Source organism: Rosa chinensis, chromosome 4, assembly GCF_002994745.2.
Source record: "Rosa chinensis cultivar Old Blush chromosome 4, RchiOBHm-V2, whole genome shotgun sequence".
Lineage (NCBI taxonomy): Eukaryota > Viridiplantae > Streptophyta > Magnoliopsida > Rosales > Rosaceae > Rosa > Rosa chinensis.
In genome coordinates, this window is record NC_037091.1 from 36,456,838 (window position 1) to 36,482,845 (window position 26,008).

The following is a 26,008-nucleotide window of genomic DNA, read 5'->3' on the forward strand; positions in this document are numbered from 1 at the left end:
AGAGACCTGATTGTTTGTATGCCCTTTATGCTTGAAAATTACTCATTTCATTTCATCAGTTAAACTTTATTCACAACATTCTCCCTTAAAATGCAGACATCTCTTCCTCTATGCTTCCTTAAGAGCATCATATATGCATTCCTATGGCCGATCCAGTGCAAAACAAAGCTTTAGACGAAAGTTATTATCCAGTACAACACTGTTCTCAACATAGGGTTTAGTGAGCTCCCAATTCATATATGTAGTAACGTTAACATCAACATCAACAGCTTCTAGAACTTGAAATATAGCATTTAGATTTGTGGCCAAAGAGGTATACATACCTTTGAAATGTTGCACTAGAATGCTTTGTACTGCTTCAGGTTCAGTTTGCCACATACCTGCTTCATTGTTTAAGCCTTTGATCCTGTTCTTGTTTCTTATATTTGATGCCTTGCGATAGAAAAAGCCTGTATTTTTATCCCCATCCTTCATCCAAAACGTCTTGGATCTCTGTCTCCAATACTTTTCTTCCTGTGCAAGTAACGCACTGTATCGAACAAGCAGCTGCTTTTGTTCATCATACTGTTGAGGAGTGTATGGATGGGACATGATGTTCTTCATCTTCTCCTGTAGTATCCTCATCTCTACTTTATTTTGTGAAACATCTTTCTTGTGCCATTCAAACAATTGAGTACTAGTAGTAGTGATCTTTGTCTCTAATTGTTTCATTGCATTCCCTGTTAGAGGTTGTGCCCAACATTGCCTAATAATGTCAATACACTGGGGATATTGGTGCCAAAATTTTGTAGCTTCAAAATCTTAAGCCTTAATCATTTTCAAAATCTTGTGCCCAATCTTATTATTACGTACATTGAGGAATTTTGGCACCAATAAAAAAAATTCACCACGCATGGGCATGGGCATGTTGATGATTTTTGGTATGGTAGGAATTGGTGTTGGCCACCGACCACCGACCACCGTGGAAGCACCCAGTTGAAATAAATTTCTTCTTCTTTATTTATTGAAAACGCGTAAATAACTAAATATTCTCAAAAAAAAAAAAAAAAAAAAAACTACATATTTAGCATTCCATTGTATTTAACTAAATAATCGAGTCCGCAAGTAACTAGGAATCCCAATGTCGGTGGGATATGGGAATCCCACTGCAATTTGGAAACCATCATTTCTATCTATATATAGCCCCCATTTGATACCGTTTTCGTAGAATCCACGAGAGAGCATAATATCCAGTTAATCAGTCTTCATCTTTCTTAGTTTCTCTACTTATATTCTTGTTCAAACTAATCAAGATTGAACATGGCCATGAGAATAGCCAGTGACTATTGGGAAGTGGTGGGCGACGCTCTCTGTGACGTATGTGTCAACCCAGATTTTGTGGACGTCGTTTCTGATCCAGAAAACGAGGTGCTATGCACCACCAAGCTCTTGATCGATATCCAGGCGGTGATCAGACGCGTCACCTCCTGCGATTCCGAACGACTCTCAGACTTGGACGACGTCATCAGCCGCACGAGTGTGACTGAGGCCTCAATTGAACTCTACTCTTCTAACTCAGACGAAGAAGCTGCAGTCTCCAACGCACTCCGAGAGCTGAAGGTACCACTGAATGAACGTGTCCCCATGGTGCGGAGAATAATGTACAAAGCCTGCGAGATAGAAAATGAGAATAGGTGTTATGGAAGCAGAAAGATTGCTCATATGTCGGTGAAGATCGATCTTATTGTTGTTGATGATGATGGTGGCGACACAGATGAGGATGGTATTGTGCAGTGCTGTCTTGTTGGATCACATCCTTACCCGGATCCTTCCATGGTAGAGCAGCTACAGAAAACTGGGGTTTGCCCTATGTGTGATGATGATAGGGAAGTGTACTGCTTGAAAAAGATGGAGAATGAGGGGATTCTATAAGGTTTCCAATTCTATAGGGATTCTAGCAAACTTGATAAACAAGAACTAATTGATCATTCTTTGTGATAGATATGGGATTGAACTAACTAGCTTGGTTTGTAATAATTGTATTTTGTTGTGATTAATCTGATTCTTCCAGTTATAATGTATTTTTTCGATTTATTTTCTTGAATCTTTGTTTCTCTATGTAGTCATACACAATTGAATACCGATACTACAATGCAAAGGAAAAATGGGGTAACTGCAAGTTTGGTCAATTGAGTGAATTATTGTAGCTCCTTCCTCTAAGGAGGTGTTGATACCGAAAAAAAAAAAATCAAAAGGCCATAAAAGAAAAAAACATGAGTGCTTTTGATTAAAAATAAAATGAAAATAATAATTATTATAAAAAGGAAAAGAAGCACGTTGCCTCTTGAGCTACCATTTTACACATTATCTACCTTCTAGTTTTGTTCAAATTCTACAACAAATTAAACTATTGAAAGAAGTTGAAAACAAGTTGAAGTGCACACGTACGTTCAAATAGAAATGGGAGTGTAGAGCCATAACAGATACCACCTCTTTATGTGGATTATTATTATTTCCTATCTATCTCTAAAAGAAAGGAAGTATACAGCTAGCTAAAATATATCTTGCCTGTGCAAGTTGGTGCCAAGGTGGTGTTTGAGACTGATTCAAATTCAAAGTCTCATCTATCACTCCTATAAAAGATACTATACATCAAAAAGACGTAGGAGGAAGGACAATAGAAAGAGACCAGGAAGAAGCAGAGGGAGAGAAGCCTAGAGAGGAAGAAAGCAAGGAAGAAGAGGGTGAGACTTTCCACCACCGATGTGCACCTTTTCCTTTGCTGTTCTCAATTGATGCAGGTCTCCAGCAATACCGTAGGGTATCAATATCACATATGCTCCGACACCGCGTGCCTTAGGGTGCCGATACTGTCGTTGAGCTCCAGCACGGCATGCCTTAGGGTGCCGTATCATCCTCAAGCTCCGACACGGCGTACCTTAGGGTGTCGTATCGTCGTCGAGCTCCGGCGATACCTTCAGGCATCATGTTGGCCCTCCAAATACCAGCGATGGCCGTTGGTCTTTAAAATCCTAGCAGCGGTTCCTTGTTCTTTAAAGTTCCAGCAGCACCACAAAACTCTTCTGCTCAAAATTGCCTTGACAAAAATCTGCAACAAATCCGCAAGGAATGTCAGTCAAACAGAGTTCAAAAGCACCCATCTCTTCCAATCTTCACCGACAGCGAGGAGGGAAAAAAAAAAAAAAAGCATAAAGCTTTCCTGTCAAAACAGCTTGCTGTTATCATATTGCGTCCTAAAAAAATCTGGGCAAAAGAGTCCCTGAAACTTTGACTCTGCTGTCTTGATCTTTAAAACAATCCTGGTGGGTTTTCTCTCAAAATAAAAGTTAAAGAAGGAAGGGAAAACATATGACCAAAAAGCTAGAACAATGCAGTTCAACCTGCCTATTGAAAGATGACGACAAAAATCACCTCTTGGGGAAGATAGTCCAAGACAAGGGGGAAGCTTATTTAAACATGTCTTTGTTACTGCCATGAGTGAAATTAAAAGCAATTGATAAGATAAGAGCCATTATATTTGGCTACTTGTGGTGGTGGCGTTATCAGACAGTTGATGGTGCAAATGCAATGCAATGTCATGTTCATAAAGACCAAAGGCATTGTTTGTACATATCAAAACAATTACAGAAGCCGTTACTTCCGGAGGCAAAGCTTTATCCCCAAATATAAGGCAAGCTTGAAATATGTTCTTTCTCAGTGGTCACTACCGAAGCTCTACCTGCACACCAACATAACAAAATGAGCTAAACAAAAGTCCTGCAAGACCTGTTACAAGTTGCTCTATCAAATCAATAATATAATGAAGTTGCAGAAAAGCTTTGCATTTATATAATGCAGGGCTTTTACGTCAAAATGGTGACCAAGTTATTGGAAGGAAACAAGTCTTGGCCTTTGCATATTAACAAAACATGAACAAGATTATCCCTTGCAAAGCCACGTATTGGCTAAGGGAAATGTTTTGTTTAAACTCCTCCAAAAGGTATTGGCACATAAAGAAAAAATAAATATAAAATATGAAAGCAATTGCTGCCGTTTTACATAAATGCATCCTAATCAAGTAAAACAAAGTGGGATGAAGACAAAAACTACATCGATAGCTACGTGTTTCCTTGTTGATAAGGGAGATGATCATGGCACGTACTAGACTCTTGCTTTAAGATATGATAAGTGAAGCGGTGGCTTGTTGCCAAAAGATGAATTCGTATGATGCGTAAAGTAAAATATAAAGCTGGGTTGCGAACAAGTTCAATCGAGAAAGGGAAGGTGCAAAAGTCAATAAGACAAAGCTCACCAAGACTACCTCAATCAAATTCTGCAGAGATTGTCTTTGGCCTTTCATCGAACAGTTGGTGGGCATCACGTTGCTGTTCTACAAATAAAAGAATGAGGAACAACGACTCAAAACAGGCTCCCAATTCGTCGGCAACCAAAACAGCAACTGCACTCTGCCTTGTTTAGATTTGCGTCAACGAAAATCCAATACCATGAAGCAATTTCAAAGTCCCAAAGTCTCTGACAAGCAAGACAAAATTCCACAATTTGATTTCTTTTGTTCAGAAATCCAACGAAGGAGTAACGAAAAATATTCAAAATCCTCACCCGGCTTCGCATGGTGAAGTCAGTTGAAAGATTTAGACAATGACATGTTCTCTTGCCATGAACGAAGGTGCAGAACCATCTCCCAGCACTTTGAGAAAGCTCTCACCCATCTCCAAGTCAGTTTTCATCTTCAACCCCACCTTCAATTCATTCGGTGAAGCTCGGGGTCCAACTTGTGTTCTACTGAGTTTTGAAAGAGGTCTGGAAGACAAAGAAGAAGCAGAATAGCTGTGGAGAAAATGAAAAATAAGAAGCGAAGTGGAGACTTAGCAGCTGGGCCTCCTACAAAAAAAAAAATGCACTACTAAAAAGAATTGCTTTTGCGACGCCTATTTTGCGACGGCAAATTGGGCTTTTGCAACGGAAAAAACTTTTCGCGACGAAAAATTAAGCCTTTTGCGACGGAAATGTTGGCGTTGCAATAAGTGGCGTCACAAAATCCATTTGCAACGGTAAAATGCCGTCGCAAAAAGTATTTGCCTCGGAAAACTGTTGCCGTCGCAATGGCAAAATTATTTGCGACGGATACTTTGCCGTCGCAAAAAGATATTTCATTTTAAAAAAAAATTGGGGTGAATTTGTTGCGACGGATACTTTGCCGTCGCAAAAGAATATTTCATTTATAAAAAAAAAAAAAAAAAATGGTGCGAATTGCACACCAAAGCTAGTACCATCTGCAGCAAATATCATAAATTGAAAAATATTATGAAACCCATCATCTATAACCAACCAACAATCACAATTCTAAGACCAACCAAAGGTTGTTAAAAAACAAATATCAGCCAAAGCTTTCTCAACTTTCTTTCAACTTCTAGCTCATCTTGCTTCATCAAGTCATCCATTTCTTGCCTATACAATTGCTTTTCATACACCAACTCTTTTAATTGACAACACAATTGACAACACCTCAAATGCGACCTAATCTGCATACAAAAAATCCAATTGATAAAATGAAAACAGAAAGCTAAATGACTATATTATTAGTAAAGTTTGTCTAATCCTATGTATTACAAAGCTTACCAAAAGAATTCTAAAAATTGCAATTGCAAATTTTCAAAGCAATTGCAATTGTTTTTAGTAGTGATTACAGATTTTCCTAGATTAAAACAATGATAAAAACTTAGCTTATATAAAGCTAATAGTAACTAGAGTCCTAAATCATGCAAAATCGGCCTAGTCTTTAGCTTGGAGCAAAGTCATAATTTCCCTAAATCAAGATTTACAACCAGGCTGGTCCAATTCCTAAAAAAATGAGAAGGGAGAATCCCCTTACTGTGTAGTTCTTCATTCTTTGAAAGATTGCACGGCTTGTCAGAACAGCACTAATAATAACACTCAATCCAGGCTGTGTCAGTACTATATCAGACGCACTACGAGCAGCATCTGTGGCATCTGCCACAGCAATTCCTATGTCTGCTTTCTTCAAGGCAGGTGCATCATTAACTCCATCACCGGTCATTCCAACTATGTGCTTCTTAATTTGTAATCTTTGAACAATCTCATATTTATGCTCTGAAATGAAGCATCTAGTCAAATAGAAGCAATGCAAAGTACGTTAGCAAACTGTAACGCAAGTTCATAACCAACATTACCTGGAAAGATACCAGCAAAACCATCAGCATTCTCAATGAGTTCATCAATTTGTAGACTTGCATCTAATCCATTCTTATTTTCACCAAGCAATGAAGATGATGGATACATGTTTGATCCCATCCCAAGTCGTCTCCCTGTCTCTTTAGCAATTGCTAGTTGATCGCCTTGGGAAAGTAAAGCAAATAGAGTAGTCAAAAAAAAGTATTGAAAACTAATTAGAGTTAGATTTTGATGCGGCTGGAGTGGAATCAGTAAGAATCTAAAAAGTTGCATCAAAAGTCTAGTCAAGTGAATTAGTTTATTACACTGAGCAGTCTCCATTGAATTGAAAACAGAAAATTAAGGTCACTTTTTAATACCTATAATCATCTTAACACTCACACCAAGATCTAGAGCTCTTCTAATAGTTTCAGCACTGTCGTGACGTGGTGGATCAAACAAAGGTAGAAGACCAACAAACTCCCAAGGTCCACCAGGACTGTCTTTGGTTCCAGCAGGTACTTCAGGTAAATTACAGAAATCATTATCCATTAGCATCAGAGGAAGAGAAATCTATTATCAGGGACATGATTAAATCTTGGTTACCTGCCGTGCAACAGCAAGGGATCGAAGACCACGTTCTGCAAATTTTTCAATTACTGTGTGTGCCCTCTTTTCAATATCTGATTTGTTCCATGCCAAATTGAGTATCTACAAAATTAAAAATAGAAGGGTTTGGAAGGTTAGATCATTTTCCATGTGAGATATGATTTCAATATTTTGAATTGATATATTAAGTACCTGCTCTGGTGCACCTTTGCTCACTCTGCATTTTACCAGCTTTGTCTAGGTATGTAAGTGCTGTCCTCTTATCAGTTGGATTGAAAGGAAGGAAGTGAACTTCTGTAATTCCGGCTCGTGCCTTACAATTGAGCAAGAAGAAAAACTCAGCTCAATGAAACCTTTAATAAAGAAATCACAACATTGAATCACATATTCTTGTCCAGTTTCTCTAAAAAAATCATTTTTTACAAGCCTGTAAGAATTGCATTAACATTTTCAGTTATAAGGTCTACTACCTCCTTAGAATCAGCCAGCATTACAACAATTGCTGCATCAATGGCATCTTGATTTTCCAACCTTGAAGCTCTTGCAGCCATCAATACAACCGAGTCTTTTTCAACATCTTTAGCAAACACCTGCAAATGGAAGCGGAAGTCAAATGTCAAATAAATCCGATATGAAATTTACATATGAAGAAAATACAATAAGGTTATATTGTAGCTGAAAATTAGAGGCTCAAATCAGAGATATCACTGGTTCAACATTACTATCTGTGGCGGCACTCTGCTCGGATATATCAAACTAATACTACCTTTTACGAATAAAAGAGCTTAACAGAAATACTACCTTCTGAGGTCTGAGGCCTTCTCCTCATGAATCATGAATCATACAGAGTTACAAACTGCAATTGAAGAAGAAATCAACATTAAACGGAAACCAAGTTATTAAACCCATTTCTAACAACCCAATCACTCAATCAGTACCATTACCTTTATTAAAATCCAGTAATCAACATCAACTCATCAACATCAATACACCATGTCACCATCAGTTAATCAATATCCATACTCCATACTCCATAGGCCAAGCAATTATATCATTTCTGCAAATCAGCAATTTAGCAATTATACCATCAACATCAGTAGGACAGTAGCACCAACCGAAATCGAAACCATTGGCCATTACCCATTTCAATTTTCAAGTTTTCAACTATAAAACTTAAAAACCAACAAGAACTCAGAACTGATATAGACATATAGTGATATAGATTAAATGGAAGACAAAAATCACAACTTCACAAGATCAATCATCAAATGGAAATCAGGAAATCGATTATTTACTAATAAAAACTCAGAACTTCAGAAATCAGAACTAGGGAGAGAGAGATGGTGAGATACCACGGAGACAGCCAGACGACCCAGATGGGTTGCTGGTGGGCTGGTGGCGGTGGGGAGCTCGGAGACCGGACTACTCGAGATGGGTGCTGGGCTTCCAGCCTTGCACTTTTGCAGATCGCCGGGTCGCTGAGTCGGACTGCTCTGCGCTTCTGTGCTCCAAGACTCCAAGTCGCGGTACAAAAAGCCCGGTAGGGCTTGAGCCCTACCAAGCTCGTGGTTGGATCCGCCCCGCCGTTGCAGGCGGTCCCGCCGAAGAAGAAGAGGAGGAAGGCTGGGCGGCGGGGATAGGGCTGCGAGTGGAGAAGGAGTAGTGGCAATGGTTAGGGTTTTGGGAGCAGAGGGGATTTTGAGAGAGAGAGAGAGGGGGGGGGGGGGGGGGAGAGTGAGCAGAATTTGACCGGCCTTCAATCTCTTTCTTTTTCATTAGAGAGGGAAGTTTAATATTTGGCCAAAAATTTTGGTGCTTTTAGCATAATCACAGCATAGAAGGAGAGCAAGCCTTTAATTGAAAATAATATTGCAAGTTTTTGGTCTAGCGTCAAGACTATCGTTGACCAATTTGATCCGATTCAAAAATACGGTAAAATTGATTAAATTTTTTACCACAGTCATAATTTATTGTAATAATCTCATCCAACGGTCGGTTTTTCTATTTTATTTGAATTGATAGATGTTGCCCTTTGGAGTGTATGATATATAAATATAGGTTTATAAAAATAACTAAGTTTGACCTAGTTGATCGAGTTAGAAATGATAACTAAATTGACTGGATTTTTTACAACCACCATAAAACATTACAATCTCTCCATCGAGCGGTTGGTTTTTGCAAATTCATTTTCCACTTCATAGTTCCTTTAGAATGAGCCTCAACAATTTAAATACAATGTTTAGGTCATACAACTTTAGAAGGCAAATTAGTATAGGCCAATGTCTTTGTAATTAAAATTGAAATTTTTTTGCTTATGTCCACGCAAATCTATTGATAGAATATTTACAAACGTGATGTGAAAAAATAAGCACGTTTCGCGGTCGTCACGCCATTAGTCAACTAAGAACACATACAAGTAACTACAGTTGACCAATTCGATCGGATTCGAAAATATGGTAAAATTTGCTATATTTTTTACCACAGTCATAATTTATTGTAATAATCTCATCCAACGGTCGATTTTCCTATTTTATTTGAATTGATAGATGTTGCCCTTTGGAGTGTATGATATATAAATATAGGTTTACAAAAATAACTAAGTTTGACCTAGTTGATCGAGTTAGAAACGATAACCAAATTGGCTGAATTTTTTACAACCACCATAAAACATTACAATCTCTCCATTGAGCGGTTGATTTTTGCAAATTCATTTTCCACTTCATAATTCCTTTAGAATGAGCCTCAACAATTTAAATGCAATGTTTAGGTCATACAACTTTAGGTGGCAAATTGGTATAGGCCAATGCCTTTATAATTAAAATCGAAAATTTTATCTTATGTTCACGCACATCTATTGATAGAATATTTACAAACGTGATGTGAAAAAATAAGCATGTTTCGCGATCGTCACTCCATCGGTCAACTAAGAAGACATATAAGTGACTACAGTTGACCAATTCGATCGGATTCGAAAATATGGTGAAATTGGCTACATTTTTTACCACACTCATAATTTATTGTAATAATCTCATCCAACGGTCGGTTTTCCTATTTTCATTTAATTGATAGATGTTACCCTTTGGAGTGTATGATATATAAATATAGGTTTATAAAAATAATTAAGTTTGACCTAGTTGATCAAGTTCGAAACGAGAACCAAATTGATTGGATTTTTTACAATCACCATAAAACATTACAATCTCTCCATCAAGCAGTTGATTTCTCCAAATTTATTTTCTACTTCATGGTTGCTTTAGAATGAACACCAACAATTTAAATGCAATGTATAAGTCAAACAACTTTAGGAGGCAAATTGGTATAGGTCAATGTCTTTATAATTAAAATCGAAAATTTTATTTTATGTCCACGCACACTCATACCAATATTAAAAAAGAGTAATATAGTGACATTATTGTGTTGCCCTTTCCGTTGTTTTTTTTTTTCTTTTCTTTTTGTAAAGTACATATACATATAAGTTTTGCGACGGCAACGGGTGAAAGCGTCGCAATTGAGCACAAAATTACTACGGAAAAGATTTTCCGTCGCAAATGATAAGACTTAATCGCGACGGAACAATTTCCGTGGCAATAAGGTATCAATTGCGACGGCAACTATTGCTGAAGTAAAAAAGCGAAGCAATTGCAATTTTTTTTAGTAGTGATGGAAGCAAGCCCACTCTACAAAGGTCCACATCAAATCGTCGGCTCCAATCTCAAAGCTTGTCTTGATGGGTGTCTAAATTCAATATTTATCGTCAAAAGATGCAAGCTTCGGAGTCAAATATATGGACAACTTCACCAAAACCGGTTGTCCATTCGAAATGAAATGAGTCATTGGGCCTGTTACAAAAAAGTGGAAGCAAACCCAATGATAAAGATCTACTCCAAATCTCTAAGGCCTAATCACAAAGCGCTGCACCACGGGTGCCCACATCAAATTTGGAGCCCAACATAACTGGCAAGCAAAGCCTGTCTTAAATTTGGGCCCACTTGAAGAGTTCGGCGAGGCAAAACACAACGAGTGTCCAAATTAAAAACACCTGAACATTGGTTTCGTGAAAAAATGCTTCGAAACCCAAAATGAAAATCCTTTTGGTACAAAACCAAGAAACCTCAAAGCCATAAATAGTCTGAACTACAATTGTTTGATCCCTTCACAGGGTGTGTAGGCAATCTAGCGACGCACTAGATGCAACCACAAATTCAAATCGAATCCTTGACTCCACCAGTCAAATTCACCCAAACACCATAAAAAATCACATCATTCCCAAATTACCCAAAAACAAATTCAAGGGCTTCAAACCCTGACAAATAACCCAAACACAAATCAAAAAAAGAAATGGGTCATCTACCCATTTAAATCCCAAATGCTGGAACTACATGTGGTTTGATCCCACAAGGGTATGTAGGCAATCTGGAATTAAATAATCTAGATGCAACTGCATCCTAAACATTATTCCTATTCCAAAATCCAAGCCTTCCAATGGGTCATTCACTTATTGGAACTCTTGAACTACGAGTGGCTTGATCCCTTCCAGGGTACGTAGGCAACCCATTTCAAAATTCGGGTGCAGCCGCAAAAACAAACAACCACACATTGGTTTCTTTATAAATGGAATCAAAGGGTGTTCTCTTGTAACAAGAGATTGTAATTAAGAGACACATTCTGTCTTGAATGGGTCGAACCCGAAATAATTAAAACTATATTCTGTTAATGAATACGAGTGAAATTATGTTGGGTGACATTTTCACTCTGTGCAATTTTTAACCCAACAGGAGGAAGTGGAATTTTTTTTTAATCAAGCCCACGGGGCGAAATTGTATATTCATCACAATCCAGAATAGGCCGTTACATACCATTCTGCTGTTATTTAAGGACATAGACAGACAAGAAGGTAGTGGTAGTACCCACAGTGGTACGTAGAAATAGACCCACTCATTATACATTCAAAACATAGAGATAGCGGAGATTCTCCTTTGGTACTACGCTGGAGGTGCTAGAGATCTAGGTTCCTAATACAAGGAAATTATTGAATTTAGACAAAAACTAAAAACATAGGGTTGGGCCAAGGACAAAGCCCGAGTCCAAATTAAAAGCCCAATGGGTAGCTCAAAAGGAGAAAGCCCGAACCGCAAGGCCCAGTAGGATTTGGAACAAGCCCAAAAACGACATCATCCACAGGCGTCCGCTCGCGCAGCACCGCCTGCCACCACCAGTCCACCATATTCATGCTGCGCTGACACACACCCCAACCAAGCCGCACTGGCCTGACCCAGCATACAACGTACCACCGCACTTGGCATACTTCGCCGCGCACCCCTCCAGAAACGAAAGTCGCTGCCCGGAGCATCCAGATAGTCACCGCCGCATAGCTCCCCAATTAAGTGAACAACTCTGACTGATTTAGTTTTTTTTTTTTTTTTTTGAGTAAAGTTCAAGAAATTTATTGATTAAGGCAATCGATTACAATCCGAAGCTATAGCATCCAGAATACTTGCTGGAGCTTGGTCTATCCATACAAGAGAAGTATTGGATTCATAAGCAATGGCTGCTAACCTATGTGTCACAAAATTGACAGTTCTAGGAGCAAAGGAGAATTTCAAATTATGCACAAACTTACTACGTACACTGTTGTATATCGAGCAGCAGGTTTGCATTTTTATTTAGGTCAAAGTCCTCCTCTTCAATTTGTTGGATCGCAACTTGACAGTCACTTTCAAGGCATACATCATGGAGGCCTCTTTGCTTTAGAAAGTCCGGGCCTTCTCTAATTGCTAACAATTCCAATTGCTTTGGAGATGAGACATGCTGCACATACTTAGAGAAAGCAGCCACAAAAGAACCATCACTTCGTCTAATTACTCCACCAATACCTCCAATATCGTTAGAAGGCAAGAAAGCTCCATCAACATTGATTTTGAGTTGATTGCTAGATGGTGGAGTCCAATGTTTACCCGGTTTGGCAACTTTTTCATGCAACTGAGTCTTCTGCGCTTGTAGAAATTGTTCATACCAAGTGCATGTGGTAACTACAATCTCATGAGCACTTGTGAAAGTATTGTTCCACAACTTACTGTTTCTATTTTTCCAGAGAGCCCAAATTAGCATAAGTAGCTTCTCCCATTTTTCTCTATTTAGATGGTAACCCTGATACAAAAGCCATTCTTTGAAACTTCCTGGCAGACAACCAGCAATTGGAATATTTGCTGCTTCAATGGCCTCTTGCTCAACAGGGCAATGACACAACACATGGCTCTTTGTTTCCAACGCCTCACTAGATAGTAAGCAATTGAAGGGACCAGTATACACCCTGTAACTCAAACTTTCTTGAGTCGGCAAGATATTGTTTGCAGCCATCCATAAGCAGATTTTCACTTTCCCAAGAATCTTTGTGTTCCATATTTTCTTCCAAAGAGCCTCATATGGATTTCCCGATGAGGTAGAAGTTAGGAACTCTCCCATAACCTGCTGTCGAGCAATCCAATATGCTGACTTTACAGTATATCTTCCATTCTTCTCTGGCTGCCATCTATATCGATCTGCACTTGCACCTGCACTTCTACTTAATGGAATGTTGAGAATTTTTGTAGCTACTTTAGGTAGGAAAGTAGCATGCACAACATTCTGATTCCAACTTCAGGTTTCCCTATCGATTAACTCAGCTACCTTATTGATGGTAGTATGAAGCGGCTTCTGAATGAGGTAACAAGGACATTCAGAAATCCAGCTGTCCTTCCGTACATCTACATGTTCTCCAATCCCCACTTTCCATTGAATACTAGCTGCCAAGACAGAACGACTCTCTAATATGCTCCTCCATGAAAAGGAGGGGGCATCTCTAAGTTCTGCCTCCCAAAAAGGGTGGTTTGGAAAGTTTTTGGCCTTGTAAACTTGTGCAATCAGTGACTGAGGATTTGTGATTAACCTCCATGCCTGTTTAGCTAACATAGCTAAATTGTATGCATAGAGATTTTTAAAACCAAGTCCTCCTTGTTTTGTAATGCAAAGCTTGCTCTAACTTCTCCAATGAATTTTCCTTCTCTGATCTGTGTCCCCCCAAAAAAATTGTGCACACAGTTGATGAATATCATCACACAATGTCTTTGGAAGAAGATAGCAATTCATAGCATAAGATGGCATGGTTTGTGCTATAGCTTTAATTATAATTTCCTTACCTACTCGTAGTGGTAACCTCTAGTATCTATCATGCTCTTCCAATCGTTGAACTTCTAGCAAGCCAGCTAGCTTTTCTTGCAACTCAGGATGCACATTTCGACTGAAAAAACACTACTCTTTTGATAATTAACCTTTTGTCCTGATGCCAGCTCATATGTGTTAGAATATGTCTCAAGACAATACATTCTGATTCAGTTGTAACTCCAAAAATCAAGCTGTCAACTGCAAAAAATAAATGGTTTAAAGTAGGAGCCCCATGACACATTTTAAGCCCTATTAGATGAGACCTCTCCACTGCCTTCAGGATGAGTGCTGATAATCCTTCTGCACACAAAATAAATAGGTAAGGTGATAGAGGGTCACCTTGCCTAATGCCTCTGGTAGGAGCAATTGCTTCAGAAGGCTGTCCATTAACCAAAATAGAATACTGAACAGATGCTACACTCTTCATAGTGATGTTGATCCACTACTCCTGAAACCCTAGCTTCGTTAACATTGCTCTCAAGAAATCCCATTCAAGTCTATCATTTGTTAACATTGCTCTCAAGAAATCCCATTCAAGTCTATCATAAGCCTTGCTTATGTCTAGCTTGAGTGATAAGAAACCCTCTTCTTGTCTGAGTAGTTTATGCATGAAATGAGCTACCTCGGTGGCCACTAATGTATTATCTGTAATCAACCGTCCCGGTACATATGCGCTTTGCAACGGAGAGATGATGGAAGACAATATTTGTTTCAACCGATTGGCAATAACTTTGGAGCTGATTCTGTATAGTACATTGCATAACCGATTGGCAATATTTGTTTAGTATATTTGTTTCAACCGATTGGCAATAACCGATTTGCCTCCGTTGCTTCAGGAATTTTTGGGATGAGACACAGATGAGTGAAGTTTGCTGACTACTGCAATTCTCATGTCTTTAAAAAAGTCTTCACTCCTAGACATACATCAGTAGATAGAATGCTCCAATATTTCTGAGAGAAAAAACGGGGGACATGCCATCAGGTCCAGGGCTATTGGAAGGATGCATTTGGAATAGAGCATTTTTATTTCCTTCTCAACCAAGGTTTGAAAAATCACTAGGCGCTAGTCGGGCGGTGGGTAGAGGAGGAGTGTAACGTCCCGTACCTCAATTTACCATTTTACTAGTCATTTGGATGGTAAACAACAACTATTTTAACTTTTATTTTCGTTTCCATACTTTTAGCGGCCCTAAAAGTTGACTTTTGGTTCGGGTCAAAATTTGAGAAAATGTTCTTCATGAAAGTTGTAGAGGACGTTAAACCGAGCGCGTGCATATGTGGTACGTAAAAATCGCAATTCATATGCAAAAGTTATAAGCGAAATATAAAAGTTACTGTTTAGGGTGGATTGATATAAATTTGAAAAGTTACTGTAGCGGGGTAACTTTTCTTTCTTTTCTCTCTCCTTCCCCCGTGCTCTCTCTGTCTCTCTTCTGCAACTCTCTCTCTCTCTCTCTCTCTCTCTCTCTCTCTTCTGCAACTCTCTCTTCCTCCACCTTTAGGCCACCAAATGGCGAGCTGCGAGCGTTAATAGACTCGTCTCCTCCTCCTTAACACGCATGTAGGAGTTGTTTACGGCGGTTTGGCCGGAAATATGGAGATCGAAGCCAATATTTTTACTGTAGCAAATCGGCCAACTCCGATTTCCGGCCACCTCCGGTCATAAACCCAGGTCCATTAGAAGCGCCTTGAGCCACTCTTCATGCTTGCCAAGTTTCATAACCCAGATCGAAGCATGGAGGAAGAAAGCATAATTGGAAAATTTCACTGTACTTCGGTGTGCTTAATTGCTCGGCCACTTCAAGGTATTTTCTGACTTTGTCACAGTTGAGAAAGTTATTGGAAATGTTGAGATGATGCTGTGGATGAAATTTGGTGGCCGGAGGAGGAGTTGGCCGCCTCATGAACAGTGTTGCCGCATGAATAGTGCGACGGGTGAATAGTGCGGTGTTTGAACAGTGATTAAAATTCTGTTTTTATTTAGTTAGTTAAATCACATAAATATTGTAGAGCTTGTATGTGAAGTTTGGTAATTTTTAGAGAAACTTGGAATTAATTATGAATTTCTGAAGTTTAGGGTTTCGATTATCGAATTACGAGAATCCGACCGTCGGATATCTCTCGGTTCTGTCTTGGAACCTTTAAATTAACGAATTGGTATTAGTGGTATAATTTGGGCTAAATCCGAGGAGAATTGGGAGGTGAAATTATGAGGAATTGATTTTAGGAATTGTATTAAATTATTGAAGAATTATTCACGGAATATAATTGTGTACATGACGACGTACCGAGCTATTGCTCGATGACGGAACACGAATGCGTGATCGTCGGAATAGTACTGTGAGTGGACTTTTGTTTTAAATAGCGATGCATGCATTTATTTTCTTAAATAATGCTCTAGTGATTATTCATATTACTTTTTGAGGAAATGAATTAATTTTCGGAAATTGATTTCGAATTATATCATGGATTTGCTTTCAATAATGAGTTTGAAAGGTTGGTTTTGATTTATAATATTATTTGATGAATTCCTTATTTCCGAGGTAAATTTCCGGAATTAAGCATATCCCTAATCACCGAGTTAAGCTCCTGGAAGATTTTTAAGATGAGTTTCAATGGAGTTGGATATTCTCAATTGTTTATTGACTTTCGATTTTGGCATCGGGAATGCCTAATTAAGGATTTTGGATTTGGTTGGCTTCTTGGAGATTTTGAGAGATTTTTGGAAATGAGATTTACCTATACTAATTTCCGGTTTTGGTTACGGATTTGAGAATATTTGGGCGTGTGGGACACGCCGTCGATTTATTCCTATTTCTCACTTATCCATTTTGAGATTGAGAGTAATCTTGGCGTGCGGGGTCACGTCGTTGAATACATGGTTTCTATCTCGTGAGAAATGTGGGGAAGCTACATGGATTTACTGGTTTTCGATGATTTTTCCTCACCATACGCGGGTTATGTGATTAGGTCTCCTCCTCACTGACTTTGTGTTGGTGAGTGGCAGTTGAGGTAGCTTGTTCTCCTCCTCACCTACTTTGTGTTGGTGAGTGGCAGTAGAGGTGATTTATTCTCCTCCTCACGTGGGTGGCAGTCGAGGTTATTTGGTCTCCTCCTCGCACAATCTATGTGTGAGTGGAAGTTGAGGTTATTAGCTCTCCTCCTCGCACAATCTATGTGTGAGTGGCAGTTGAGGGTAGGTAGAGCCTGGGAGGCTCCATTTCCCGTATGGTGATATCTCTTCCCCATATCCTATCATTTCTCGACTAGCAGGGCCTAGTCTGATTTCCGTGTAACCAGCGGGGCTGGTCTTATTCTGTTGAGTATCAGAGTTTCGATCTTTCCTCTCAGTTGTTTGTGACTAGCGGGGCTAGTCGGTTTTCTTGAGCGGAGCTTCTCGTGATTTGTTTTCTAAATCGTTGCATGCATCGAGAGTTTTTTAAGGAAATAAATGTGGGAAAATATAAAATCCATTTAGTTTAAAAATTGTTTATTTTTGTCCACTCACGCTAACGTATTTTATGTATTTTCCCCTGGGCCCTTCGGTTTCAAATGCCCAGTTTGCAAGCGAATTGGTTGAGGTAGGGCGTACACGGAGTTGAGGCATAGTCAACAGCATGGCTTCCGCATCTGCCTTTGAATTAGGTTTTCCTCTTATACATTTCTGTTAGAATTGCTCTGATTACCTATGGGATTTATGCTATTTGAGTTGAGATGTGTGTTTTGTGAATTGGAGACTGATGTTGATTTGGGGAGCAGGGTGGCTCCAGGAGCATAAGGATGAATTGATTGAGAAGTGTAAATGTTTTCTACAGGTTTGGGTAGCCCATTTTAGGAGAAGTTTCGCCAAATTTTTGGTAGAATTTCTTCTAAGGTGGGCCCCACAGGGTCACTTCGGATTTCAGGGTGAAATCTGGGGCGGGTCCTGTCAAGGAGCGCCAAGGCGGCTAGACGGTTTTGTATTTTTTAATTTTAATTTTATTTTTATAGCTTTTATATTTATGTAATTGAAAATATATACACTTAAAAGAGTAATAAAATTGCATCTAGAATATTCAAATGTTAAAAGAGTCCTAAATAAGCATACATAAAACAATTGCAAGCCCAAGCCTCTAACTCTTCTTCTCCATATCCTCCGGAACATGCCATCGAGGAAGCCCTACTAATAAACAAACAATGAACTAATACAATTTAGCTTCAAATCTTCAATGCTTCATTACAAACTACAGTGGCAGAATGCAATAACATGGCACAATAGTGGCAGAAACTAAAATATGAACGCGTAGCAACACAGAAAAACCCACCACAGCAAGTAGAGTATATGATAGTTGTAGGATTGTGGTGTGTTCACCTTGATAAAAGCTTAAGGCCCTCAATAAGGCAAGCAGTTCATGTTCTGAACTTTGAGGCAGAATTGCCAAATCTTCCTACAAATATGCCTGTTCCTATGTATCAGGTACCTACACCATCAGTCAGGTCCGGTGAACCGCTCATAACTACAAGTCTTTGAAGAAGGGAGTTGAACAATATAGGAGCACCATCCAATTTTGCAAATTTGTATACAGAATTATAGATCATTCTTTGGTCTGCCTTTTATTTTAAGAGACCTGATTGTTTGTATGCCCTTTATGCTTGAAAATTACTCATTTCATTTCATCAGTTAAACTTTATTCACAACATTCTCCCTTAAAATGCAGACATCTCTTCCTCTATGCTTCCTTAAGAGCATCATATATGCATTCCTATGGCCGATCCAGTGCAAAACAAAGCTTTAGACGAAAGTTATTATCCAGTACAACACTGTTCTCAACATAGGGTTTAGTGAGCTCCCAATTCATATATGTAGTAACGTTAACATCAACATCAACAGCTTCTAGAACTTGAAATATAGCATTTAGATTTGTGGCCAAAGAGGTATACATACCTTTGAAATGTTGCACTAGAATGCTTTGTACTGCTTCAGGTTCAGTTTGCCACATACCTGCTTCATTGTTTATGACAGGACCCACCCCGAATTTCACCCTGAAACCCGAGGTGGCCCTGTGGGGCCCACCTTAGGGATAACTCTACCAAAAATTCGGCAGAGTCACCTCTAAAATGGACTACCCAAAAACCTGTAAAACACACTAAACACTTCAAGCAAACCAACCTTATGCTCCTGGAGCCACCCTGCTCCCAATTACCAACAACTCCACTTTCACAAAACACAAAACTCAAAAATACAAATCCCAAGGTTATGCAGAGCAATACTACTATACACAGGGATATAACAGAGGAGTAAAGGATCAAGTGATCCTACACTGCGGAAGTAGTGACAACTATGCCTCAAATGTCATGTACGCCCGACCTCCACTAATTCGCCTGCAAACTGGGCATTAGAAACCGAAAGGCCCAGGGGAAAGTAGACGAAAAACGTTAGCGTGAGTGGACAAAAATAAACAATTTAAAGGAAAAAGGATTTCATACTTTCCCACATTTATTCTCTTTAATAACCGATGCATGCAACAATTAGAAAAATACATTTAGCTTTAAATCCAAGAATTCCAAAACGATAAATCGACTAGCCTTGCTAGTCACCACATTTGAAAACTATATCGTAAAACCGAAATCTCATTTCTCAGAAAAATAAGACCAGCCCCGCTGGCTACAGTGAAAATCGGACTAGCCCCGCTAGTCAAGCAACGATAAAATATGGGGAAGAAGTTTCACCATACAAAAGAAGGGAGCCTTATTGGCTCGGGTCGGAGTGTCCCACACTCTAGAGCATCCCATGCTCTCCTCTACTCGCCTACGAACACATAGTAAGTAGGGAGGAGTACTAATAGGCTAGCCAGTAATATAATATGTATATATAACGACCCTGGGTATGGTGGTTAAAAAAAAAACCGATAACTCAATAAAGCTTCCCCATGTCCCACGTATAAAGAAAACACGGGTACGATTCCCAACCGTACTCGGAAATACTCAAAGAGTCGTATAAATTAACAGCGTGTCCCACACGCTAAAGAAATAAGTAGATTGTCAATGAGGCATTCCCAATGCCAAAAAATCGAATAAATAAACAAGAATTTATTCCATCGAAATCCCATTTCGAAAATCTTTCAGAAATCTCAAATCGACGATTATAAAGATAATATAAACAGTATAAATCTCGAAAATCACATCAAAAATCAATTCGTCGAAAATCAACATCATTTATAATTTCGAATCCGAGCATAACATCTTCATAACCAAAACTCACAACCGGTATAAATCATAATTACTCGTGAGAATCATTACTTAAAAGCAAATCCATGAGATAATTCGCAATCAACTTTATATGCTCGGAAAATATGTTAATAAAATAGAACATGCTTTAATAAATAAATGCATGCATCACTTATTTAAAACAAACGTCCACTCACAGTACTATTGGGCAACCACGCAAACGAGTTCCTTCATCTAGCCGTAGCTCGCGACATTGCCCTGTACACAATTTTATTTTCATAAACGGTAATCCGATAAAATAATTACGAACTTAAACGAAATCCGAAAATCCCTATCTCCAATACTTCTCAAATTCAACCCAAATCTCTTCCACAATTCCAATTCCTCAATTTACATATTCCATAATGAAAACGAAGGAAATCCGACCGTCGGATTTCCCATAATTCCACCACAAAACTCCAAACTTCAACAATTCACAAACAATTCCAAACTCCTCCAAAATTCACCAAACTTCACATATATGCTCTATGATAATTATAGAATTTAACTAGCCAGAATTTGAAATTAAAAAGCTACCCTAGCCGCCGCTACCGCCGCCCACAGTGGCGGCGCCGCCGCCACCATCTCCGATGGCCACCAAAATTTGACAGTAGCACCTTCTCAACACACTGATTCAACTTCATAACTACAACAATTCCAAATAACAACTAGAAACAGTCGAAATCAATCCAAGAACACAAACCCAGAAAATTTCAAGAACCCTAATTCGATCCGGCCTCTACACTTCAAATCGCGTTACAAGACCATAGGGGAAATGATCAGTGGTAAAAACCAAACCTTCGACGAAGAAATGGGGACCGGAGGTGGCCGAAATCGCCGGGAATCGGCAAAAGTCCCAAACTGCAGCCGGAGTGGTTTAGGCTTCGATCCGTGGTTTTCCGGCCAAATCGTGGAAAACCAAGGCTGCTGGGGTGCTCAGAGGGAGGAGGCGCTCCTCTGGTGACCGGTGGCACGCCCTGTGGTGGCCGGAATCGCCGGAAATCGGAGGGGGGGAGGAGGAGGCCGAACCGGAGAAGAGAGAGCTCGGGGGGAGAGGAGAGAGAAAGAGCTGGGGTGGTTTCCGGAAATGGAAACCTACCCGGGTAACTTTCCATTTTTATCAAAAGTTACCATGAACAGTAACTTTACAATTTTGGTCATAACTCTCACATACGAAGTCCGATTTTTACGTACCACATATGCACGCGCTCGGTTAAACGTCTTCTACAACTTCCATGAAGAACATTTTCTCAAATTTTGACCCGAACAAAAAGTCAACTTTTAGGGCCACTAAAAGTACTAAACCGAAAGTAAAAGTGAAAGTAAAGGTCGTTTACCGTCCAAATGACTAGTAAACACGTGGATTTAGGTTCGGGACGTTACAATCTCCCCTCCTTATAATAATTTCGTCCTCGAAATTTCATACTGTTAAAGTAGAGGTAGCACACATGTACTAATCTGCAATGCAACATCCTCAACGAAGGTAGTACTCAGATCATAACAAAGTGGGGATGATATCGCACGATCGATATGCAAGTCTGCTCAACTCATGCAGAAACTAACTTTAGATCTAGTCCAAGAGGTGGCCAAATAAAATAAGGGAATCGACATATAAAAAGGAACAGTCCTCAAGTAGAAATATGACCAGTCACTGTAATCTTGAATACTGCATAAGGAATAATCGTCTCGCCCGTCAAGAAAACCAAGATGTGGAAATAACGATATAACCCACAACCAGAATGAACTTCTTTTCATAGTCTCCCAAAAGACTAATCAAAACAATATCTCATCCAATGTTTCCAAAACCTTGAAGCTTGTCGACTTATCCTTGGTCAAATTTTTCTCTTACAATCACAAGTCAACTACTTTGACAACCCCAAAGATTTTACTATAATTCCAACTACTCAAGCAAATCAAAACATGCTTATAGTTCAGATAGCACGAGGTATTGACATCACTAACCATTCGATCGAAATAGTAGCATTCGTAACCTCTTCAATTACGTCACACAGTGAAGATCCACCCCGTTCTCCAATAATATTGTGATAGTATATCAATTCCATACTTAATACCTTTCCCTTCGTACGTGCGTTCATGGGGGTAACCCAACCGCTACTAATATGCCACAAAATAGTCACTGTTAACCAACAAGTACAAAACAATTAACTTAGCTACCCCAAAACAACACTTCCTCTTTTGCCTGTTGTGCACAGATTATTGATCAAATATCATTCACATAAAGATCCCACAATTGTCAAATATAACAAAGGTAGCTTCGAACAACCTATAAGTTCTTAATCATGTAGTTATGGGGCCCCTACACATCCACTGCGTTACCCTGATACCTGACTAAAAATCATTGGTCCAGCCTTGAATTTATGTTCCAAGTCGACTACGAAAACTCAATTGATAGTTGCCCTGCTGGCCACACCTATAGTATCTCAAACTGGTTAACTAACATTGTCTCTTGAAAACTTCTTATAAAAATAATGTGGTGGAAAACTTTTCTGACTCAAATGTGTTTCAAGGAATCTACTAATTACCAACGTCCCCAATCAAAACTGCTAAAATTCCTCACATGATAATACTTACGGTACGCAACGAGTACCCAGTCGTTCGAAACTCGGTGTAAAGCAAAACCATTACTACTCACTCTACTCCAGCCCAAAAACTCAAATCCAGGAGGAGATGCATCAATAAAATTGTTCTTAACAAAGGATACACTTCTTTAATAATCATATGTCAGAAATCTGGTTAAATTCATTTCGTTCTCACTGTCCTCTAATGCCACAATTGATAATTCTACTTCATATGCCAATGTAATTCTCACAACCAAAACACCACAATCTGTATTATAAGATACTTCACTAGAATTCTGATTAAACTTAAGTAAAATAGGATCCTTAGATAACTAGAAAAACTCTCTCTCATAATTGCTCCACCTGATCCAAGTAGAACATTTCCAACCATCTGTCCGACATCACCTCATAACAATTCTACTTCAGGTATGACATTATAGAAAAGTTCTAAATTCTGTATGTGTCAAATCCTCTAATGGACACATACCTCTAATGGACTATCCAACAACACTAGAAATTTCTCCAAATCTGATCCAAATCTTGACCAACAGGAAAAGAAATTCAACATTTAAAAAGGAAAAATCCTCAGGCTGGAATCTAGTCAGAGGCAACAATCCCAACAAAATTCACAGCATCCCTTGTTGACTCAATAGTTTTAAAGTATAGATATGCCCTCAAGCATTACCAAAAACTCTTAGCCACTGCTAAGCAAAAATTCGTAAAAACTCTTTTGCTCAAAACAACCTGGAGAGAAAGTCGAATAAGAGCCCAAATAAAAAAAACTCAAAGTCACTTAATTAAACAAATAACACTTTGTGTACCACAGAAACGGAGTCTACTTCTCAAGATAGGAAAATATGATATCGAAGAGGTTCATTGTCTGATGTTACAAGAATCAATGGAAATCAGTTATGTCAAACCACGTTGAACTTGCAAGTACTAGAATATAGCCAACTCCTTTTATTTAACTTAAGGCCAAAACTGATAAACAACAATTGCCCTTACCAAAAAGAGGATAAGATAACCACAAATCCACTCCTCAATCGACACTTGACTTCTAAAATTTTAGTTACAACAAGGATCTCAATGACTTTCTTGTGCTAACCAAAATTGTACCAAAAACTTTCCAAATCTTTTCACCAAGAATTAATTCAATAACATAACCATAGTAGCTCAACAATTAGTACTTAAATATCTATTGAACCCTTGATAGAACATAAGCCCAATCAATTTATTTCAACTCACCTCCTACTTCCTGTTCAAGTTGCCTTAACTTTAGATAAGTAGTGACCGGATTTCACTCATACCAACAACTTCCTATACATTTCCAATTAAAGGTCACCAGGGTGGCAAAGTTCGCTCAATTCCTCCAAAGAAATCCCTTACACATAATCGATTCAAGCAATAATCAATCCCCCAAGGTAGCTAACACAATTCACAAGATCTTTCCTTTATATAATTCATAGGACACCCGTCCAACATCTTGTAGCACACCAAGCGATATCCGGATCCGAACGTGGTCCCACCACAATAATGATCCAATTTCCTCAAAGTAATCATCACTGAAGTACATCACTTAAAACAGACTACAATACCTTCCACCCAAGATAACAAGAGTCTTGGTCAAGCCTTAACTTAAAATATTTCCAGAGCCAACAGAAAACTTATTTCCTTTAAGTTATTCCACCATCCACTAATATCATATCACAACCCATTCGTCCGGCAAACTTCCACTAAGAGTCTATCACAATTCAACCTTCAAGGCTCCGTGATTTAAAATTCGAATCAGATTCCGTATCACAAAGTAATTCCGTTTGAACTTCTAAGAACACCGAACTATGTCACTATCACTATTCCCCAGATTACGTACAACCGTTTCACTCATAAATGGATAAACAAAGGAATCCGTTTGAATAATACCACATACGAAGAGTTGATTCCAACTCTCCCAATTATTTTCCGACCAAAGTCGTAACTCTATTATAAAACCTTAAGCATTCTTCCGATTCTTGCACTTCAAGCACATATCAACTGTAAAAGCCCATTCTTGTTAATCTCCCTACTCGCTACCATCCAAGACTCAGGTAGACAAAACTAAAAGTCATGGTATCAAAAATCAATCTCTTTTATTCCGAGCAAAACTATGCTCATACACCTTGGTTAGGTCAACGACCCAAATCGACAATTGTTAAAAAATCTCATTCTACTTACAAGTCTCATTTACTATTATCACTTCTCACTTACCAACATCAGTGACCATAGCCACTTGAAAACACAACCTCTAGACATAACAACCCAGAATAATTATTTAATTTTCTCTATAAATGGTTTCCAACACTGAGGTTCCCAAAGAACCACCAAAAATTTCCAATAATATTTCAAATGCTACTTAACAACCAATCACATCACAAAACATCTTTCCCGAAACTTGGTTCAAAGTTAGAACCACCATTATTACCAAGTCCATTTCCACCCACAATCCTGATTTCCGAAGCAATCATATCATCTAGAGACAGCCCAAAGCTATTGTCGCTCGTCTCAAACACTCAAACACAACTCTAACTCTGATTTCCGCACCTTAATCCCTGCCCCAACAAACTTGTTGGCATCAAAGAAAAGACAACCACAACATTTTCCTCAAATCACATTTCGTAGCACAATTCGAAACTGTAGAGTAGTTTTACTCTACCATCACCAGGGATAGGCGCAAGATAGTTAACCAATCGAATACGCAAAGAAAGTCCTAGGAGGTCGGCGTACAAGAGGCATAGCACCAGAAGAAAACCAACTGACTTTGTACCTTACACACTTGATGAATACCACAGCACCGAAGAGTACATGATGGGGAACCGCTGCAGTCGGGCCATCACTCGAGAGGTACTGGGCAACACCAAGCATATAAGGTAACAGAATAGAAACGAGTCTACAGAACCTAACAACCTAAGGCTCTGATACCAAATTGACAGGACCCACCCCGAATTTCACCCTGAAACCCGAGGTGGCCCTGTGGGGCCCACCTTAGGGATAACTCTACCAAAAATTCGGCAGAGTCACCTCTAAAATGGACTACCCAAAAACCTGTAAAACACACTAAACACTTCAAGCAAACCAACCTTATGCTCCTGGAGCCACCCTGCTCCCAATTACCAACAACTCCACTTTCACAAAACACAAAACTCAAAAATACAAATCCCAAGGTTATG

At 39.0% G+C, this 26,008-nt stretch overlaps 1 protein-coding gene and 1 pseudogene across 1 annotated transcript; both read right to left on the minus strand.

Moving 5' to 3' along the window:
* Positions 1-2,956: 2,956 nt before the first annotated feature.
* Positions 2,957-7,917, minus strand: LOC112199204 (annotated as a pseudogene).
* A 4,482-nt stretch (positions 7,918-12,399) lies between these two features.
* Positions 12,400-13,242, minus strand: LOC112199205. The gene has a single exon (XM_024340251.1). The coding sequence runs from the start codon at positions 13,240-13,242 to the stop codon at positions 12,400-12,402; it is 843 nt and encodes a 280-aa protein (XP_024196019.1).
* Between the last annotated feature and the right edge of the window lie 12,766 nt (positions 13,243-26,008).